The sequence below is a fragment of the Oncorhynchus masou genome, chromosome 29 (assembly GCF_036934945.1).
Source record: "Oncorhynchus masou masou isolate Uvic2021 chromosome 29, UVic_Omas_1.1, whole genome shotgun sequence".
Classification (NCBI taxonomy): Eukaryota; Metazoa; Chordata; class Actinopteri; order Salmoniformes; family Salmonidae; genus Oncorhynchus; species Oncorhynchus masou.
In genome coordinates, this window is record NC_088240.1 from 96,891,354 (window position 1) to 96,912,927 (window position 21,574).

Genomic DNA, 21,574 nt, shown 5'->3' on the forward strand with positions numbered 1-21,574 from the left:
GATTGGTTAGTAGGTCAGCTAGTTCAGGGTTACTAATCATCAAGCCCCTGATTGGTTAGTAGGTCAGCTAGTTTAGGGTTACTAATCATCAAGCCCCTGATTGGTTAGTAGGTCAGCTAGTTCAGGGTTACTAATCATCAAGCCCCTGATTGGTGAATCAAGTCAGCTAGTGCAGGGTTACTAATCATCAAGCCACCTGATTGGTGAATCAAGTCAGCTAGTTCAGGGTTACTAATCATCAAGCCACCTGATTGGTGAATCAAGTCAGCTAGTTCAGGGTTACTAATCATCAAGCCACCTGATTGGTGAATCAAGTCAGCTAGTGCAGGGTTACTAATCATCAAGCCCCTGATTGGTTAGTAGGTCAGCTAGTTCAGGGTTACTAATCATCAAGCCACCTGATTGGTGAATCAAGTCAGCTAGTTCAGGGTTACTAATCATCAAGCCCCTGATTGGTTAGTAGGTCAGCTAGTTCAGGGTTACTAATCATCAAGCCACCTGATTGGTGAATCAAGTCAGCTAGTGCAGGGTTACTAATCATCAAGTCACCTGATTGGTTAGTAGGTCAGCTAGTTCAGGGTTACTAATCATCAAGCCACCTGATTGGTGAATCAAGTCAGCTAGTTCAGGGTTACTAATCATCAAGCCCCTGATTGGTTAGTAGGTTAGCTAGTTCAGGGTTACTAATCATCAAGCCCCTGATTGGTTAGTAGGTCAGCTAGTGTAGGGTTACTAATCATCAAGTCACCTGATTGGTTAGTAGGTCAGCTAGTTCAGGGTTACTAATCATCAAGCCACCTGATTGGTTAGTAGGTCAGCTAGTTCAGGGTTACTAATCATCAAGCCCCTGATTGGTTAGTAGGTCAGCTAGTTCAGGGTTACTAATCATCAAGCCACCTGATTGGTGAATCAAGTCAGCTAGTTCAGGGTTACTAATCATCAAGCCACCTGATTGGTGAATCAAGTCAGCTAGTTCAGGGTTACTAATCATCAAGCCACCTGATTGGTGAATCAAGTCAGCTAGTGCAGGGTTACTAATCATCAAGCCACCTGATTGGTGAATCAAGTCAGCTAGTGCAGGGTTACTAATCATCAAGCCACCTGATTGGTGAATCAAGTCAGCTAGTTCAGGGTTACTAATCATCAAGCCACCTGATTGGTGAATCAAGTCAGCTAGTTCAGGGTTACTAATCATCAAGCCACCTGATTGGTGAATCAAGTCAGCTAGTGCAGGGTTACTAATCATCAAGTCACCTGATTGGTGAATCAAGTCAGCTAGTTCAGGGTGACTAATCATCAAGCCCCTGATTGGTGAACCCTGCCAGATAGTTCAGGGTGACTAATCATCAAGCCCCTGATTGGTGAACCCTGGCAGATAGTTCAGGACTACAACAACATGGCAGGGACAGCTGGGGATCCCAGAGGAGAGGTTTTAAAACCACTGTAATGTCCCCCCCCAGTACATTTCCCTGTCATCTAATACCTGCAGCCCTTACCAGAGGTCCCTGGATCAGTGGTCTGAACGTCTGTTTGTCTCCAAGGCTGCTCTGGATTCTGTCTTGGTCTGCTAGGGTGGTTTCTGGATTCTGTCTTGGTCTGCTAGGGTGGTTTCTGGATTCTGTCTTGGTCTGCTAGGGTGGTTTCTGGATTCTGTCTTGGTCTGCTAGGGTAGTTTTCTGGATTCTGTCTTGGTCTGCTAGGGTGGTTTTTGGATTCTGTCTTGGTCTGCTAGGGTGGTTTCTGGATTCTGTCTTGGTCTGTGAGGGTAGGTCTCTGGATTCTGTCTTGATCTGCGAGGGTAGGTCTCTGGATTCTGTCTTGATCTGCGAGGGTAGGTCTCTGGATTCTATCTTGGTCTGCTATGGTAGGTCTCTGTCTTGGTCTGCTAGGGTAGGTTTCTGGATTCTGTCTTGGTCTGCTATGGTAGGTCTCTGTCTTGGTCTGCTAGGGTAGGTTTCTGGATTCTGTCTTGGTCTGCTAGGGTAAGTCTCTGTCTTGGTCTGCTAGGGTAAGTCTTTGTCTTGGTCTGCTAGGGTAGGTTTCTGGATTCTGTCTTGGTCTGCTAGGGTAGGTCTCTAGACCAACTGTTGAATAAACAGAACAGACTAAAGAAGAGAGAGCCAGTCTACCGGACCATCCAGGTCTGTTGAATAAACAGAACAGACTAAAGAAGAGAGAGCCAGTCTACCGGACCAACCAGGTCTGTTGAATAAACAGAACAGACCTAAAAAAAAATATTATTTTTTTAAATTTTACCTTTATTTAACCAGGCAAGTCAGTTAAGAACACATTCTTATTTTCAATGACGGCCTGGGAACAGTGGGTTAATTGCCTGTTATGGGGCAGAACGACAGATTTGTACCTTGTCAGCTCGGGAGTTTGAACTCGCAACCTTCTGGTTACTAGTCCAACGCTCTAACCACTAGGCTACCCTGCCGCCCCAAAAAGAAGAGAGAGCCAGTCTGCAGGACCAACCAGGTCTGTTGAATAAACAGAACAGACTAAAAGAGAGAGAGAGCCAGTCTACAGGACCAACCAGGTCTGTTGAATAAACAGAACAGACTAAAAGAGAGAGAGCCAGTCTGCAGGACCAACCAGGTCTGTTGAATAAACAGAACAGACTAGAAGAGAGAGAGAGCCAGTCTACAGGACCAACCAGGTCTGTTGAATAAACAGAACAGACTAAAAGAGAGAGAGCCTGTGTGGCTCAGTCGGTAGAGCATGGCGCTTGCAACGCCAAGCGTCGTGGGTTCGATTCCCGCTGGGGCCACCCATATGTAAAAGTAGTGGCCCCACCCGACTTGTAAGTCGCTTTGGACAAAAGCGTCTGCTAAATGGGATATATTATATTATATTATATTACAGGACCAACCAGGTCTGTTGAATAAACAGAACAGACTAAAAGAGAGAGAGACAGTCTACAAGACCAACCAGGTCTGTTGAGTAAACAGAACAGACTAAAAGAGAGAGAGACAGTCTACAGGACCAACCAGGTCTGTTGAGTAAACAGAACAGACTAAAAGAGAGAGAGACAGTCTACAGGACCAACCAGGTCTGTTGAATAAACAGAACAGACTAAAGAATGATGCACCAGGTCTGTAGAATTAAAAACTGTATGTACGATGGGTTTAAAACCATGTATTGGTAAATCAACTCAAACTGATGAACCATAGCTGCTATGAAGCCCTATTCATGTTGTTCCTGTAGACTTAGTGAATTACTAATACAGCTGCTATGAAGCCCTATTCATGTTGTTCCTGTAGACTTAGTGAATTACTAATACAGCTGCTATGAAGCTCTATTCATGTTGTTCCTGTAGACTTAGTGAATTACTAATACAGCTGCTATGAAGCTCTATTCATGTCGTTCCTGTAGACTTAGTGAATTACTAATACAGCTGCTATGAAGCTCTATTCATGTTGTTCCTGTAGACTTAGTGAATTATGAATACAGCTGCTATGAAGCCCTATTCATGTTGTTCCTGTAGACTTAGTGAATTACTAATACAGCTGCTATGAAGCTCAATTCATGTTGTTCCTGTAGACTTAGTGAATTACTAATACAGCTGCTATGAAGCTCTATTCATGTCGTTCCTGTAGACTTAGTGAATTACTAATACAGCTGCTATGAAGCTCTATTCATGTCGTTCCTGTAGACTTAGTGAATCACTAATACAGCTGCTATGAAGCCCTATTCATGTTGTTCCTGTAGACTTAGTGAATTACGAATACAGCTGCTATGAAGCTCTATTCATGTCGTTCCTGTAGACTTAGTGAATTGCTAATACAGCTGCTATGAAGCTCAATTCATGTTGTTCCTGTAGACTTAGTGAATTACTAATACAGCTGCTATGAAGCTCTATTCATGTTGTTCCTGTAGACTTAGTGAATTGCTAATACAGCTGCTATGAAGCCCTATTCATGTTGTTCCTGTAGACTTACTGAAGTGGTTAAGTACTAACACAGCTGCTATGAAGCTCTATTCATGTTGTTCCTGTAGACTTAGTGAATTACTAATACAGCTGCTATGAAGCTCTATTCATGTTGTTCCTGTAGACTTAGTGAAGTGGTTAAGTACTGGCTATGTATCCACTTATATTGTTAACAGATATTGTTGAATGTCCTCGTAGTGAAGTTACTACTATGAAGCTCTATTCATGTCGTTCCTGTAGACTTAGTGAAGTGGTTAAGTACTGGCTATGTATCCACTTCTATTGTTAACAGATATTGTTGAATGTCCTCGTAGTGAAGTTACTACTATGAACATGTGGCCCACAGTCTAGAATAAACTCAATAAAATCTAACTTACTTTCCAATAAAGCCAGGTAACTTATAAGCAAAGCATTCTGCGTACACAGAATAGGATAGGATGTATCTTTACGTTCCCCCGTGAACACAAAGAGCAAGCTGTGGCTGACGGCAGTGGTAGGACAGAATGGGATGTTTCTAAGGACAAGGCTTAAACTACAGCATTCCTCTGTCCAAACCTCTCAGAACTGATTGGAGATCCTTCCACATTCCTGCCTCATTGTTACCTTCAGGAAGACGCCATCGCCCACATTTCACAGTGTGTACCTCAAAGGCACTTACCTTCACCTCGTAAACCCTGTCAATGGTTAGACACAGGCCTTTCAATACACACATTCCCCTTCAACTGCTGTCTTATAGAACCAAGGTGCTGAGAGCTCCAGGGTCGAGTCAGGCTGTCAGAGCTCCAGGGCCGAGTCAGGCGGTCTGCGCTCCAGGGCCGAGTCAGGCGGTCTGCGCTCCAGGGCCCGAGTCAGGCGGTCTCTGCTCCAGGGCCGAGTCAGGCTGTCAGAGCTCCAGGGCCGAGTCAGGCGGTCTGCGCTCCAGGGCCGAGTCAGGCTGTCAGAGCTCCAGGGCCGAGTCAGGCGGTCTGCGCTCCAGGGCCGAGTCAGGCGGTCTGCGCTCCAGGGCCCGAGTCAGGCTGTCAGAGCTCCAGGGCCGAGTCAGGCTGTCAGAGCTCCAGGGCCGAGTCAGGCTGTCAGAGCTCCAGGGCCGAGTCAGGCGGTCTGCGCTCCAGGGCCGAGTCAGGCGGTCTGCGCTCCAGGGCCCGAGTCAGGCTGTCAGAGCTCCAGGGCCGAGTCAGGCGGTCTGCGCTCCAGGGCCGAGTCAGGCGGTCTGCGCTCCAGGGCCGAGTCAGGCGGTCTGCGCTCCAGGGCCCGAGTCAGGCTGTCAGAGCTCCAGGGCCGAGTCAGGCTGTCAGAGCTCCAGGGCCGAGTCAGGCTGTCTGCACCACATGTTAACACAGACACAACACATTAACACACACCACGTTAACACACACCACGTTAACACACAACATGTTAACACACAACATGTTAACACACAACACGTTAACACACAACATGTTAACACACAACATGTTAACATACAACACGTTAACACACAACACGTTAACACACAACACGTTAACACACACCATGTTAACGCACAACACGTTAACACACAACATGTTAACACACAGCACGTTAACACACAACACGTTAACACACAACACGTTAACACACAACATGTTAACACACACCACGTTAACACACACCACGTTAACACACAACACGTTAACACACAACACGTTAACACACATCACGTTAACACACAACACGTTAACACACAACACGTTAACACACACCACGTTAACACACACCACGTTAACACACACCACGTTAACACACAACACGTTAACACACAACATGTTAACACACACACAACACGTTAACACACACACAACACGTTAACACACAGCACAATAACACACAACATGTTAACACACAACACGTTAACACACACACAACACGTTAACACGCAACACAACAACACTCAACCACACACAGGTTTCTAAATGAACGTTATGTCGATGCTGTTCTTCTCACTAACCTGAGCAGACAGACGCAGGCCAACTGGGACGGCAGCCTGTTTAGGCTGCGTTGATCTGCATTGGTCTGCGTTGATCTGCATTGATCTGCGTTGATCTGCGTTGATCTGCGTTGATCTGCATTGATCTGCATTGATCTGTGTTGATCTGTATTGATCTGCGTTGAGCTGCATTGATCTGCGTTGAGCTGCATTGATCTGCATGGATATGCGTTGATCTGCATTGATATGCATTGATCTGCATGGATCTTCATTGATCTGTGTTGATCTGTGTTGATCTGTATCGATCTGCGTTGAGCTGCATTGATCTGCGTTGAGCTGCATTGATCTGCATGGATATGCGTTGATCTGCATTGATATGCGTTGATCTGCATGGATCTTCATTGATCTGCGTTGAGCTGCATTGATCTGCATGGATCTGCGTTGATCTGCGTTGATCTGCATGGATCTTCGTTGATCTGCGTTGATCTGCATGGATCTGCGATGATCTGCATTGATCTGCATGGATCTGCATTGATCTGCGTTGATCTGCGTTGATCTGCGTTGATCTGCATGGATCTGCGTTGATCTGCATTGATCTGCATGGATCTGCGTTCATCTGCGTTGATCTGCGTTGATCTGCATGGATCTGCGTTGATCTGCGTTGATCTGCGTTGATCTGCGTTGATCTGTGTTGATCTGCGTTCATCTGCGTTGATCTGCATGGATCTGCGTTCATCTGCGTTGATCTGCATGGATCTGCGTTGATCTGCGTTGATCTGCGTTGATCTGTGTTGATCTGCATGGATCTGCGTTGATCTGCATGGATCTGCGTTGATCTGCATTGATCTGCATTGATCTGTGTTGATCTGCGTTGATCTGCATGGATCTGCGATGATCTGCGTTGATCTGCGTTGATCTGCGTTGATCTGTGTTGATCTGCATGGATCTGCGTTGATCTGCATTGATCTGCATGGATCTGCGTTCATCTGCGTTGATCTGCGTTGATCTGCATGGATCTGCGTTGATCTGCATGGATCTGCGTTGATCTGCGTTCATCTGCGTTGATCTGCGTTCATCTGCGTTGATCTGCGTTGATCTGTGTTGATCTGCATGGATCTGCGTTCATCTGTGTTGATCTGCATGGATCTGCGTTCATCTGCGTTGATCTGCATGGATCTGCGTTGATCTGCGTTGATCTGTGTTGATCTGCATGGATCTGCGTTGATCTGTGTTGATCTGCATGGATCTGCGTTGATCTGCATTGATCTGCGTTGATCTCCGTTGATCTGCATGGATCTGTGTTGATCTGCGTTGATCTGTGTTGATCTCCGTTGATCTGTGTTGATCTGCGTTGATCTGCATGTTATTAGGACCTGGATGTCCTGCGCCCCCCAGTTCAGTTGTCTTCTCAGTAAGACATCAGTGACCTAATTTGAAGGTGGTGAGGACGTTTATTGACGCGTTCGGGTGACTCGTTCCACAGCAGCTTTTTATTCAGGACGTCAATATGTTTGATTGATTTAGATTCAGTCTGTTGATGTGTTGCTGCTCTTTGGCGTCAAGGAAGTAGAAATGTGTGTCGTGGTTGTCGAAGTCATTTAAAAGTCCGAGATCTGACTGGTTCAAGCAAACGCATGTTCCTCTCCACGTCTCGTTGATGGACAGACAGCATGTCTCCCAATGAGCAGCTGTCTGTCCGTGTGTCTGTTGGTGTAGAACCGCTGAAGGCATTTGAGCAGCTGTCTGTCCGTGTGTCTGTTGGTGTAGAACTGCTGAAGACATTTGAGCAGCTGTCTGTCCGTGTGTCTGTTGGTGTAGAACCGCTGAAGGCATTTGAGCAGCTGTCTGTCCGTGTGTCTGTTGGTGTAGAACTGCTGAAGGCATTTGAGCAGCTGTCTGTCCGTGTGTCTGTTGGTGTAGAGCTGCTGAAGGCATTTGAGCAGCTGTCTGTCCGTGTGTCTGTTGGTGTAGAACTGCTGAAGGCATTTGAGCAGCTGTCTGTCCGTGTGTCTGTTGGTGTAGAACTGCTGAAGGCATTTGAGCAGCTGCCTGTCCGTGTGTCTGTTGGTGTAGAACTGCTGAAGGCATTTGAGCAGCTGTCTGTCCGTGTGTCTGTTGGTGTAGAACTGCTGAAGGCATTTGAGCAGCTGTCTGTCCGTGTGTCTGTTGGTGTAGAACTGCTGAAGGCATTTGAGCAGCTGTCTGTCCGTGTGTCTGTTGGTGTAGAACTGCTGAAGGCATTTGAGCAGCTGTCTGTCCGTGTGTCTGTTGGTGTAGAACTGCTGAAGGCATTTGAGCAGCTGTCTGTCCGTGTGTCTGTTGGTGTAGAACCGCTGAAGGCATTTGAGCAGCTGTCTGTCCGTGTGTCTGTTGGTGTAGAACCGCTGAAGGCATTTGAGCAGCTGTCTGTCCGTGTGTTTGTTGGTGTAGAACCGCTGAAGGCATTTGAGCAGCTGTCTGTCCGTGTGTTTGTTGGTGTAGAACCGCTGAAGGCATTTGAGCAGCTGTCTGTCCGTGTGTCTGTTGGTGTAGAACTGCTGAAGGCATTTGAGCAGCTGTCTGTCCGTGTGTCTGTTGGTGTAGAACTGCTGAAGGCATTTGAGCAGCTGTCTGTCCGTGTGTCTGTTGGTGTAGAACTGCTGAAGGCATTTGAGCAGCTGTCTGTCCGTGTGTCTGTTGGTGTAGAACTGCTGAAGGCATTTGAGCAGCTGTCTGTCCGTGTGTCTGTTGGTGTAGAACTGCTGAAGGCATTTGAGCAGCTGTCTGTCCGTGTGTCTGTTGGTGTAGAACCGCTGAAGGCATTTGAGCAGCTGTCTGTCCGTGTGTCTGTTGGTGTAGAACCGCTGAAGGCATTTGAGCAGCTGTCTGTCCGTGTGTTTGTTGGTGTAGAACCGCTGAAGGCATTTGAGCAGCTGTCTGTCCGTGTGTCTGTTGGTGTAGAACTGCTGAAGGCATTTGAGCAGCTGTCTGTCCGTGTGTCTGTTGGTGTAGAACCGCTGAAGGCATTTGAGCAGCTGTCTGTCCGTGTGCCTGTTGGTGTAGAACTGCTGAAGGCATTTGAGCAGCTGTCTGTCCGTGTGTCTGTTGGTGTAGAACTGCTGAAGGCATTTGAGCAGCTGCCTGTCCGTGTGTCTGTTGGTGTAGAACTGCTGAAGGCATTTGAGCAGCTGTCTGTCCGTGTGTCTGTTGGTGTAGAACCGCTGAAGGCATTTGAGCAGCTGTCTGTCCGTGTGTCTGTTGGTGTAGAACTGCTGAAGGCATTTGAGCAGCTGTCTGTCCGTGTGTCTGTTGGTGTAGAACCGCTGAAGGCATTTGAGCAGCTGTCTGTCCGTGTGTCTGTTGGTGTAGAACTGCTGAAGGCATTTGAGCAGCTGTCTGTCCGTGTGTCTGTTGGTGTAGAACTGCTGAAGGCATTTGAGCAGCTGTCTGTCCGTGTGTCTGTTGGTGTAGAACTGCTGAAGGCATTTGAGCAGCTGTCTGTCCGTGTGTCTGTTGGTGTAGAACTGCTGAAGGCATTTGAGCAGCTGTCTGTCCGTGTGTCTGTTGGTGTAGAACCGGTGAAGGCATTTGAGCAGCTGTCTGTCCGTGTGTCTGTTGGTGTAGAACTGCTGAAGGCATTTGAGCAGCTGTCTGTCCGTGTGTCTGTTGGTGTAGAACCGCTGAAGGCATTTGAGCTGAGAGATTCCTGATGAACACCTCACTGTCTCGGGTCCAGGTCTTATTAGAGGCTGATCCTAACCCTGTTGGACCTCCAGTGTCCCTCCATGTCCTCCCCTCCATGTCCTCCCCTCCATGTCCTCCCCTACATGTCCTCCCCTCCATGTCCTCCCCTCCATGTCCTCCCCTCCATGTCCTCCCCTCCATGTCCTCCCCTACATGTCCTCCCCTACATACCTCCATGTCCTCCCCTCCATGTCCTCCCCTAATGTCCTCCCCTACGTCCCTCCATGTCCTCCCCTACGTCCCTCCATGTCCTCCCCTACATACCTCCATGTCCTCTCCTCCATGTCCTCCCCTCCATGTCCTCCCCTATGTACCACCATGTCCTCCCCTACATACCTCAGTGTCCTCCCCTCCATGTCCTCCCCTAATGTCCTCCCCTACGTCCCTCCATGTCCTCCCCTACGTCCCTCCATGTCCTCCCCTACGTCCCTCCATGTCCTCCCCCCCATGTCCTCCCCTATGTACCTCCATGTCCTCCCCTACGTCCCTCCATGGCCTCCCCTACATCCCTCAATGTCCTCCCCTCCATGTCCTCCCTTAATGTCCTCCCCTACGTCCCTCCATGTCCTCCCCTACATACCTCCATGTCCTCCCCTCCATGTCCTCACATGTCCTCCCCTAATGTCCTCCCCTACGTCCCTCCATATCATCCCCTACGTCCCTCCATGTCCTCCCTACTTCCCTCCATGTCCCTCCATGTCCTCCCCCAATGTCCTCCCCTACATCCATACATGTCCTCCCCTAATGTCCTCCCCTACTTCCCTCCATGTCATCTCCTACTTCCCTCCATGTCCTCCACTAATGTCCTCTCCTTCTTCCCTCCATGTCCTCCCCTACGTCACTCCATGTCCTCCCCTCCATGTCCTCCCCTACTTCCCTCCATGTCTTCCCCTATATCCCTCCATGTCCTCCCCTAATGTCCTCCCCTACATCCATCCATGGCATCCCCTATATCCCTCCATGTCCTCCCCTACATCCCTCCATGTCCTCCCCTCCATGTCCTCCCCTACATCCCTCCATGTCCTCCCCTACATCCCTCCATGTCCTCCCCTACGTCCCTCCATGTCCTCCCATACATCCCTCCATGTCCTCCCCTCCATGTCCTCCCCTACGTCCCTCCATGTCCTCCCCTACGTCCCTCCATATCATCCCCTACGTCCCTCCATGTCCTCCCCTACGTCCCTCCATGTCCTCCCCTACGTCCCTTCGTGTCCTCCCCTACGTCCATCCATGCCTTCTCCTCCATGTCCTCCCCTACGTCCCTCCATGTCCTCCCCTACGTCCCTCCATGTCCTCCCCTACGTCCCTCCATGTCCTCCCCTACGTCCCTCCATATCCTCCCCTACGTCCCTCCATGTCCTCCCCTAACTCCCTTCGTGTCCTCCCCTACGTCCATCCATGCCTTCTCCTCCATGTCCTCCCCTACGTCCCTCCATGTCCTCCCCTACGTCCCTCCATGTCCTCCCCTACGTCCCTCCATATCCCCCCCTACGTCCCTCCATGTCCTCCCCTACATCCCTTCGTGTCCTCCCCTACGTCCATCCATGCCTTCTCCTCCATGTCCTCCCCTACGTCCCTCCATGTCCTCCCCTACGTCCCTCCATGTCCTCCCCTACGTCCATCCATGCCTCTCCTCCATGTCCTCCCCTACGTCCCTCCCTATCCTCCCCTACGTCCCTCCATGTCCTCCCCTACGTCCCTCCATGTCCTCCCCTACGTCCCTCCATATCCTCCCCTACGTCCCTCCATGTCCTCCCCTACGTCCCTCCATGTCCTCCCCTACGTCCATCCATGCCTCTCCTCCATGTCCTCCCCTACATCCCTCCCTATCCTCCCCTACGTCCCTCCATGTCCTCCCCTACGTCCCTCCATGTCCTCCCCTACGTCCATCCATGTCCTCCCCTACATCCATCCATGCCTCTCCTCCATGTCCTCCCCTACGTCCCTCCATGTCCTCCCCTACGTCCCTCCATGTCCTCCCCTACGTCCCTCCATGTCCTCCCCTACGTCCCTCCATGTCCTCCCCTACGTCCCTCCATGTCCTCCCCTACGTCCCTCCATGTCCTCCCCTACGTCCCTCCATGTCCTCCCCTACGTCCCTCCATGTCCTCCCCTACGTCCCTCCATGTCCTCCCCTACGTCCCTCCATGTCCTCCCCTACGTCCCTCCATGTCCTCCCCTACGTCCCTCCATGTCCTCCCCCCTGGTTTCAAATAAAGAGAAGTGGTTTATTATTTGTCTCATCAGGATGACTCCAGAAGGGTCCGGAAGGGTCCGGGAGAGGAGAGAGACTGACTGCTTTGGGCTGTAACAGGAGCAGCAGCAATCTCAGCCCAGGCCTCAGCTCCTAATAGGCTGAAATAGTGAGGCTGCATCCAAAAAAGGCTCCCTTTTCCCTTTCTAGTGTGTTACTTCCGACCAGGGTCCGTAAGGGTAGTGCACTACATAGGGAAATGGGATGCCATTTGGGATACACTCTGTCTCCCAAGGTCAGCTTTGGGTTCATGGTGTTTGATCAAATTCCTGCTCCTATTCAACCCAGAATGAAGATGTGATTTCAGGGTGGAAAGTAAAGAGATTCTTTATAAGGTAGCTGGTTATCTTCCTCTACCCGAGCCCGGCAACCTTCCACCAACCTCTCTCCTCTCCTCCTCCTCCCCCTCCTCCTTCTCCTCCTCCTCCTCCTCCTCCTACTCTCGTCTCCCTCTCTCCCAAATCAGAAGGGCCTGAAGGCATACTTCACCATTGGATTAGGACCTGTGTGTGTGTGTGTGTGTGTGTGTGTGTGTGTGTGTGTGTGTGTGTGTGTGTGTGTGTGTGTGTGTGTGTGTGTGTGTGTGTGTGTGTGTGTGGGGGGGGGGGTTATGGAGTGAATGCTGCAGGGATCTCATTGGTGGTGTTGAGGAATAATAACCTCAGGTGCTCCTCTCTCCTTTCTCCTTTCTCCTCTCCTTTCTCCTCTCTCCTTTCTCCTTTCTCCTCTCCTCCTCCTTTTCTCCTCTCCTTTCTCTCCTCTTCTCCTTCTCCTCTCTCCTCTCTCTCTCTCTCCTCTCCCTCTCTCCTCTCTCCTTTCTCCTCTCTCCTTTCTCCTCTCCTCTCTCCTTTCTCCTCTCTCCTTTCTCCTTTCTCCTTTCTCCTCTCCTCTCTCCTTTCTCCTCTCTCCTTTCTCCTCTCTCCTTTCTCCTCTCTCCTTTCTCCTCTCTCCTTTCTCATCTCCTCTCTCCTTTCTCCTCTCCTTTCTCCTCTCTCCTTTCTCCTCTCTCCTTTCTCATCTACTCTCTCCTTTCTCCTCTCCTTTCTCCTCTCTCCTCTCCTCTCTCCTTTCTCATCCTCCTTTTCTCCTCTCCTCTCTCCTCTCCTCTTTCTCCTCTCCTTTCTCATCTCCTCCTCCTCCTTTCTCCCTCTCTCTCCTTTCTCTCCTCTCTCCTTTCTCATCTCCTCTCTCCTTTCTCCTTTCTCCTCTCCTCTCTCCTTTCTCATCTCCTCTCTCCTTTCTCATCTCCTCTCTCCTTTCTCCTCTCCTCTCTCCTTTCTCCTCTCCTCTCTCCTTTCTCATCTCCTCTCTCCTTTCTCCTCTCTCCTTTCTCCTCTCCTTTCTCCTTTCTCATCTCCTCTCTCCTTTCTCCTCTCCTCTCTCCTTTCTCCTCTCCTCTCTCCTTTCTCATCTCCTCTCTCCTTTCTCCTCTCTCCTTTCTCCTCTCCTCTCTCCTTTCTCCTCTCCTCCAGCAACACAGCAAACTGATGAGGAGAGAGGAGAGGAGGGGAGAGCAGAGGATATGCAGGGTAGTGATGTAAGGGTAACGAGGGGAAGGAGTCCCAGGTTGAGTGAGAACCATCTCTCTGTCTGAGACCTACTGTAGTATAGATAAAGTCTTAGTGGGATTTCTTCTAGTTTTACAAGTTGAAGTTTGAGGAGTTTTTCTGTGAATGAAGATGTCGTCGTGTTATCTCACTCTCAAAATATCAATTCAATTCAAGGGGCTTTATTGGCATGGGTAACATGTGTTAACATTGCCAAAGTCTCTCTGTCTCTCAATTTAATTCAATTCAATTCAAGGGGCTTTATTGGCATGGGTAACATGTGTTAACATTGCCAAAGCAAGTAAGGTAGATAATATATAAAGTGAAATAAACAATAAAAATTAACAGTAGACATCACACATACAGAAGTTTCAAAACAATAAAGACATTACAAATGTCATATTATATATATATATACAGTGTTTTTACAATGTGCAAATGGTAAAGGACACAAGATAAAATAAATAAGCATAGATATGTGTTGTATTTACAATGGTGCGTGTTCTTCACTGGTTGCCCTTTTCTCGTGGCAACAGGTCACAAATCTTGCTGCTCTGATGGCACACTGTGGAATTTCACCCAGTAGATATGGGAGTTTTTCAAAATTGGATTTGTTTTCGAATTCTTTGTGGATCTGTGTAATCTGAGGGAAATATGTCTCTCTAATATGGTCATACATTGGGCAGGAGGTTAGGAAGTACAGCTCAGTTTCCACCTCATTTTGTGGGCAGTGAGCACATAGCCTGTCTTCTCTTGAGAGCCATGTCTGCCTACGGCGGCCTTTCTCAATAGCAAGGCTATGCTCGCTGAGTCTGTACATAGTCAAAGCTTTCCTTAATTTTGGGTCAGTCACAGTGGTCAGGTATTCTGCCGCTGTGTACTCTCTGTGTAGGGCCAAATAGCATTCTAGTTTGCTCTGTTTTTTTGTTAATTCTTTCCAATGTGTCAAGTAATTATCTTTTTGTTTTCTCATGATTTGGTTGGGTCTAATTGTGCTGCTGTCATGGGGCTCTGTAGGGTGTGTTTGTGAACAGAGCCCCAGGACCAGCTTGCTTAGGGGACTCTTCTCCAGGTTCATATCTCTGTAGGTGATGGCTTTGTTGTGGAAGGTTTGGGAATCGCTTCCTTTTAGGTGGTTATAGAATTTAACAGCTCTTTTCTGGATTTTGATAATTAGTGGGTATCGGCCTAATTCTGCTCTGCATGCATCTCTCTCTGTCTCTCTCTCTGTCTCCATCTCTCTCTCTCTGTCTCTCCATCTCTCTCTGTCTCTCCATCTCTCTCTCTCTGTCTCTCCATCTCTCTCTCTCTCTCTCTCCATCGATCCATCTCTCTCTCTGTCTCTCCATCTCTCTCTCTCCGTCTCTCCATCTCTCTCTCTCTCTCTCCATCTCTCCCTCTCTCTCTTCATCTCTCCATCTCTCTCTCTCTCTCTCTTGGTGGGACCAACAGCAATAATAATAGTGTAGTGGACATGGGATTACCATTAACTACAACAACAATATTAATCAGAACAACAATACATTAAAGCAATGTTAGTAGAACAGAGCTGTGTGACGCTGTGTGACGAAGTGTTTTGGAATCGCTTGTTTTTAGATGTTTGAAAAATTTGATGGCTCTTTTTTCTATTTGAATGAGGAGGGGCTATTGGCCCTGCATGCAGTATTTCAATTGGATGTTTGTCCCATTTGGTAAATTCATTATTAGAGCAGACTTCACTGCCATATAGAGCAATTGGTTCTATAACTGATTGGAACGTTTTGAGCCAGATTCTAATCTCTCTCCATCTCTCTCTCTCTCTCTCTCTCCATCTCTCTCTCTCTTTCCATCTCTCTCTCAATTCAATTCAATTCAAGGGGCTTTATTGGCATGGGTAACATGTGTTAACATTGCCAAAGCAGGTAAGGTAGATAATATATAAAGTGAAATAAACAATAAAAATTAACAGTAGACGTCACACATCTCTCTCCATCTCTCTCTCTCTCCATCTCTCTCTCTATCTCTCTCTCTCTCTCTCCATGTCTCTCTCTCTCTCTCTCATCTCTCCATCTCTCTCTCCATCTCTCTCCATCTCTCTCTCTCTCTCTCTCTCTCTACATGTCTCTCTCTCTCTCTCCCCATCTCTCCATCTCTCTCTCCCCATCTCTCCATCTCTCTCTCCCCATCTCTCATGGTAAACGTCCACATGAATGCATTATATATGCAGCCGATGATGTTGCCTGAGGATAGTGAAGTTGTCCCATAATGCTGTCGCTGTCTCCCTGGGTTGAGAAACAGAACGGGCTAATCAGTCCCCCTCATTACCAAACCTTGACCACTTTACTCTGCTTCCCTTCTCCAGAAGTCATGCTGATGCCATTAAGTGTCGTCCTGTATTAAACTCATATCTCCGCGTTTGCATTACGTTATTTCATTACAAATTAAGGATGTATCAGGATTTATGCAAGGCTTTAGGGCGACAATGAAAATGGGTAGATTGAGACTCATTTTTTAAAAATATTGTAGGCAAATAATAGCCAAGTCGTATTTCAATCCGTTAGAATAGCTGTTTGCATTAATCAACTGTATTCCAAAAGCCAACGAACCCTGCTACAAAGTCTGTCTTTTTACATTTGACCTTGTTCTTTCTCGATTGTAGTTATTATAGGAATAAGGACAGGGACATATGGAGTTATTATAGGAATAAGGACAGGGACATATGGAGTTATTATGGGAATAAGGACAAGGACATATGGAGTTATTATGGGAATAAGGACAAGGACATATGGAGTTATTATAGGAATAAGGACATATGGAGTTATGGGAATAAGGACAAGGACATATGGAGTTATTATGGGAATAAGGACAAGGACATATGGAGTTATTATAGGAATAAGGACAAGGACATATGGAGTTATTATGGGAAAAAGGACAAGGACATATGGAGTTATTATGGGAATAAGGACAAGGACATATGGAGTTATTATAGGAATAAGGGCAAGGACATATGGAGTTATTATAGGAATAAGGACAAGGACATATGCAGTTATTATAGGAATAAGGACAAGGACATATGGAGTTATTATAGGAATAAGGATATATGGAGTAATTATGGGAATAAGGACAAGGACATATGTAGTTATTATGGGAATAAGGACAAGGACATATGGAGTTATTATAGGAATAAGGATATATGGAGTTATTATAGGAATAAGGACATATAGAGTTATTATAGGAATAAGGACAAGGACATATGGAGTTATTATAGGAATAAGGACATATGGAGTTATTATAGGAATAAGGACATATGGAGTTATTATGGGAATAAGGACAAGGACATATGGAGTTATTATAGGAATAAGGACAAGGACATATGGAGTTATTATAGGAATAAGGATATATGGAGTTATTATAGGAATAAGGACAAGAACATATGGAGTTATTATAGGAATAAGGACAAGGACATATGGAGTTATTATGGGAATAAGGACAATGACATATGGAGTAATTATGGGAATAAGGACAAGGACATATGGAGTTATTATAGGAATAAGGACAGGTACATATGGAGTTATTATGGGAATAAGGACAAGGACATATGGAGTTATTATAGGAATAAGGACATATGGAGTTATTATAGGAATAAGGACAGGTACATATGGAGTTATTATGGGAATAAGGACAAGGACATATGGAGTTATTATAGGAATAAGGACATATGTAGTTATTATAGGAATAAGGACAAGGACATATGGAGTTATTATAGGAATAAGGACATATGGAGTTATTATAGGAATAAGGACAAGGACATATGCAGTTATTATGGGAATAAGGACAAGGACATATGGAGTAATTATGGGAATAAACGGAGTAGATTTGTCTCTTAATCTTGTGGGCTGATAATATGTCATATTTCTAATCCATTCAGGTCGACTACTGTGACTTCTCTTTCTGTCTGAAAATAACATTGTACTTAAATTACATTGATATATATTTGTTTTATCTTTACTTCTCTCTCCACAGAAAAAACAACGGACCAAAGAGCTGTCGACCCTGTTCCACTCCTATAACCCCTACCACCACAAGGTAAGACACCATGCATTTCAATCCCTTCGTTTCATTCACCTTTCTGAGGGATTGTGCAGGCGGGAGTTTTTCAGATGTTCATGGTATATATGCCAACTCTCGCCTTTCTCCTTCCTCAAAGCCTGAGAGGGGGATGTTCTGGTTGTTTGATGGTGTCCATCTCTATGGTGTCCATCTCTATGGTGTCCATCCCTATGGTGTCCATCCCTATGGTGTCCATCGCTATGGTGTCCATCCCTATGGTGTTCATCCCTATGGTGTCCATCCCTATGGTGTCCATCTCTGAGTGTTCATCCCTATGGTGTCCATCCCCATGGTGTCCATCCCCATGGTATTCATCCCTATGGTGTTCATCCCTATGGTGTCCATCCCTATGGTGTTCATCCCTATGGTGTCCATCCCTATGGTGTTCATCCCTATGGTGTCCATCCCTATGGTGTTCATCCCTATGGTGTCCATCCCTATGGTGTTCATCCCTATGGTGTCCATCCTTATGGTGTTCATCCCTATGGTGTCCATCCCTATGGTGTCCATCCCTATGGTGTCCATCTCTATGGTGTCCATTCCTATGGTGTCCATTCCTATGGTGTCCATCCCTATGGTGTTCATCCCTATGGTGTCCATCCCTATGGTGTCCATTCCTATGTTGTCCATTCATATGGTGTCCATCCCTATGAGTGTTCATCCCTATGGTGTCCATTCCTATGGTGTCCCTCTCTATGGTGTCCATCCCTTTGGTGTCCATCCCTATGGTGTACATTCCTATAAGTGTTCATCCCTATGGTGGATCCCTATTAGCAGCTACTCTTCCTGGGGTTTATTATGGATCCCCATTAGTTCCTGTCAAGACAGCAGCTACTCTTCCTGGGGTTTATTATGGATCCCCATTAGTTCCTGTCAAGACAGCAGCTACTCTTCCTGGGGTTTATTATGGATCCCCATTAGTTCCTGTCAAGGCAGCAGCTACTCTTCCTGGGGTTTATTATGGATCCCCATTAGTTCCTGTCAAGACAGCAGCTACTCTTCCTGGGGTTTATTATGGATCCCCATTAGTTCCTGTCAAGGCAGCAGCTACTCTTCCTGGAGTTTATTATGGATCCCCATTAGTTCCTGTCAAGGCAGCAGCTACTCTTCCTGGGGTTTATTATGGATCCCCATTAGTTCCTGTCAAGACAGCAGCTACTCTTCCTGGGGTTTATTATGGATCCCCATTAGTTCCTGTCAAGGCAGCAGCTACTCTTCCTGGAGTTTATTATGGATCCCCATTAGTTCCTGTCAAGACAGCAGCTACTCTTCCTGGGGTTTATTATGGATCCCCATTAGTTCCTGTCAAGGCAGCAGCTACTCTTCCTGGAGTTTATTATGGATCCCCATTAGTTCCTGTCAAGGCAGCAGCTACTCTTCCTGGGGTTTGTTATGGATCCCCATTAGTTCCTGCCAAGGCAGCAGCTACTCTTCCTGGGGTTTATTATGGATCCCCATTAGTTCCTGTCAAGACAGCAGCTACTCTTCCTGGGGTTTATTATGGATCCCCATTAGTTCCTGCCAAGGCAGCAGCTACTCTTCCTGGGGTTTATTATGGATCCCCATTAGTTCCTGCCAAGGCAGCAGCTACTCTTCCTGGGGTTTATTATGGATCCCCATTAGTTCCTGCCAAGGCAGCAGCTACTCTTCCTGGGGTTTATTATGGATCCCCATTAGTTCCTGCCAAGGCAGCAGCTACTCTTCCTGGGGGTTTATTATGGATCCCCATTAGTTCCTGTCAAGGCAGCAGCTACTATTCCTGGAGTTTATTATGGATCCCCATTAGTTCCTGTCAAGACAGCAGCTACTCTTCCTGGAGTTTATTATGGATCCCCATTAGTTCCTGTCAAGGCAGCAGCTACTATTCCTGGAGTTTATTATGGATCCCCATTAGTTCCTGTCAAGGCAGCAGCTACTATTCCTGGAGTTTATTATGGATCCCCATTAGTTCCTGTCAAGGCAGCAGCTACTCTTCCTGGAGTTTATTATGGATCCCCATTAGTTCCTGTCAAGGCAGCAGCTACTCTTCCTGGGGTTTATTATGGATCCCCATTAGTTCCTGTCAAGGCAGCAGCTACTCTTCCTGGGGTTTATTACGGATCCCCATTAGTTCCTGTCAAGGCAGCAGCTACTCTTCCTGGGGTTTATTATGGATCCCCATTAGTTCCTGTCAAGGCAGCAGCTACTCTTCCTGGGGTTTATTATGGGGTTTACTGGGGTTTACTGTTGCAATTGCAGGTTTGTCAATACTATTTGAAATCATTTCATCCCACTGTGCTTGTTTGAGCTTGCCCGGCTTAATGGACCAATAGAATAGTCCCCATTTGACAATCCAGGATACTAGAGCAAAGGGTCATTGTAAAATAAGAATTTGTTCTTAACTGACTTGCCTAGTTAAATAAAGGTTCAATAAAAGTTAAATAGAAATACATAATAAATCAACTTGGGTCTCCTCCGTGTTCGCTGCCAAGCGGAAATATTTTCCCTCTTGGTTCAGTTGTCAGAGTGTGGCGCTTTCAACACCAGGGTTGCTGGTTTGATTCCCACGGGGGACCAGTACTCACTGCTGTAGGCCCCTCTGCATAAGACTGTCAGCTAAATGACTCAAATGGAACAACAAAAATGAAATACCAGGAGCCTGACTACAATTACAGGCCTCCCCCGTAGAGGTTACTGGTCCTCCATCTTGGATCTGGCGTGGAGAGTGATGAATAAGCATCCATTGAATAATAATCCCTCTTTAATGATGCGTAGGCGAGTTTCCCCTCTCACTGATTTCTGTGGTATTAGCCAGCTAATGGAGACACCTTCAGCAGGTCATTTGGCTTTGTTTCATATGGTGATTAGCAGCATTACCGTGGTCTAACTGACTGGAGAGGACTGGTGATTAGCAGCATTACCGTGGTCTAACTGACTGGAGAGGACTGGTGATTGCAGCATTACCATGCTCTAACTGACTGGAGAGGACTGGTGATTAGCAGCATTACCGTGGTCTAACTGACTGGAGAGGACTGGTGATTAGCAGCATTGCCTTGGTCTAACTGACTGGAGAGGACTGGTGATTAGCAGCATTACCATGGTCTAACTGACTGGTGATTAGCAGCAGTACCATGGTCTAACTGACTGGTGATTAGCAGCATTACCGTGGTCTAACTGACTGGAGAGGACTGGTGATTAGCAGCATTGCCATGGTCTAACTGACTGGTGATTAGCAGCAGTACCATGGTCTAACTGACTGGTGATTAGCAGCATTACCATGGTCTAACTGACTGGTGATTAGCAGCATTACCATGGTCTAACTGACTGGTGATTATCATCATTACCATGGTCTAACTGACTGGAGAGGACTGGTGATTAGCAGCATTACCGTGGTCTAACTGACTGGAGAGGACTGGTGATTAGCAGCATTACCATGGTCTAACTGACTGGTGATTAGCAGCATTACCATGGTCTAACTGACTGGTGATTAGCAGCATTACCATGGTCTAACTGACTGGTGATTAGCAGCATTACCATGGTCAAAATGACTGGTCATTATCAGCATTACCATGGTCTAACTGGCCGGTTGATTACCATCATTACCATGGTCTAACTGACTGGAGAGGACTGGTGATTAGCAGCATTACCGTGGTCTAACTGACTGGAGAGGACTGGTGATTGCAGCATTACCATGGTCTAACTGACTGGAGAGGACTGGTGATTAGCAGCATTGCCATGGTCTAACTGACTGGTGATTAGCAGCATTACCGTGGTCTAACTGACTGGTGATTAGCAGCATTACCATGGTCTAACTGACTGGTGATTAGCAGCATTACCGTGGTCTAACTGACTGGTGATTAGCAGCATTACCATGGTCTAACTGACTGGTGATTAGCAGCATTACCGTGGTCTAACTGACGGGTGATTAGCAGCATTACCATGGTCTAACTGACTGGTGATTAGCAGCATTACCATGGTCTAACTGACTGGTGATTAGCAGCATTACCATGTTCTAACTGACTGGTGATTAGCAGCATTGCCATGGTCTGACTGGTGATTATCAGCATTACCATGGTCTAACTGACTGGTGATTATCAGCATTACCA

General features: G+C 47.0%; 1 protein-coding gene across 1 annotated transcript in view; it reads left to right on the plus strand.

Moving 5' to 3' along the window:
• Positions 1–18,302, plus strand: part of cdkal1 (CDK5 regulatory subunit associated protein 1-like 1) — a 649,344-nt gene extending 631,042 nt beyond the window's left edge. Inside the window, exons 12-13 of the mRNA XM_064945061.1 lie at positions 17,403–17,465; positions 18,264–18,302. Of these exons, the coding sequence (XP_064801133.1) occupies positions 17,403–17,465; positions 18,264–18,302 (102 nt within the window). The remainder of the gene's footprint in view (positions 1–17,402; positions 17,466–18,263) is intronic.
• Positions 18,303–21,574: the final 3,272 nt, after the last annotated feature.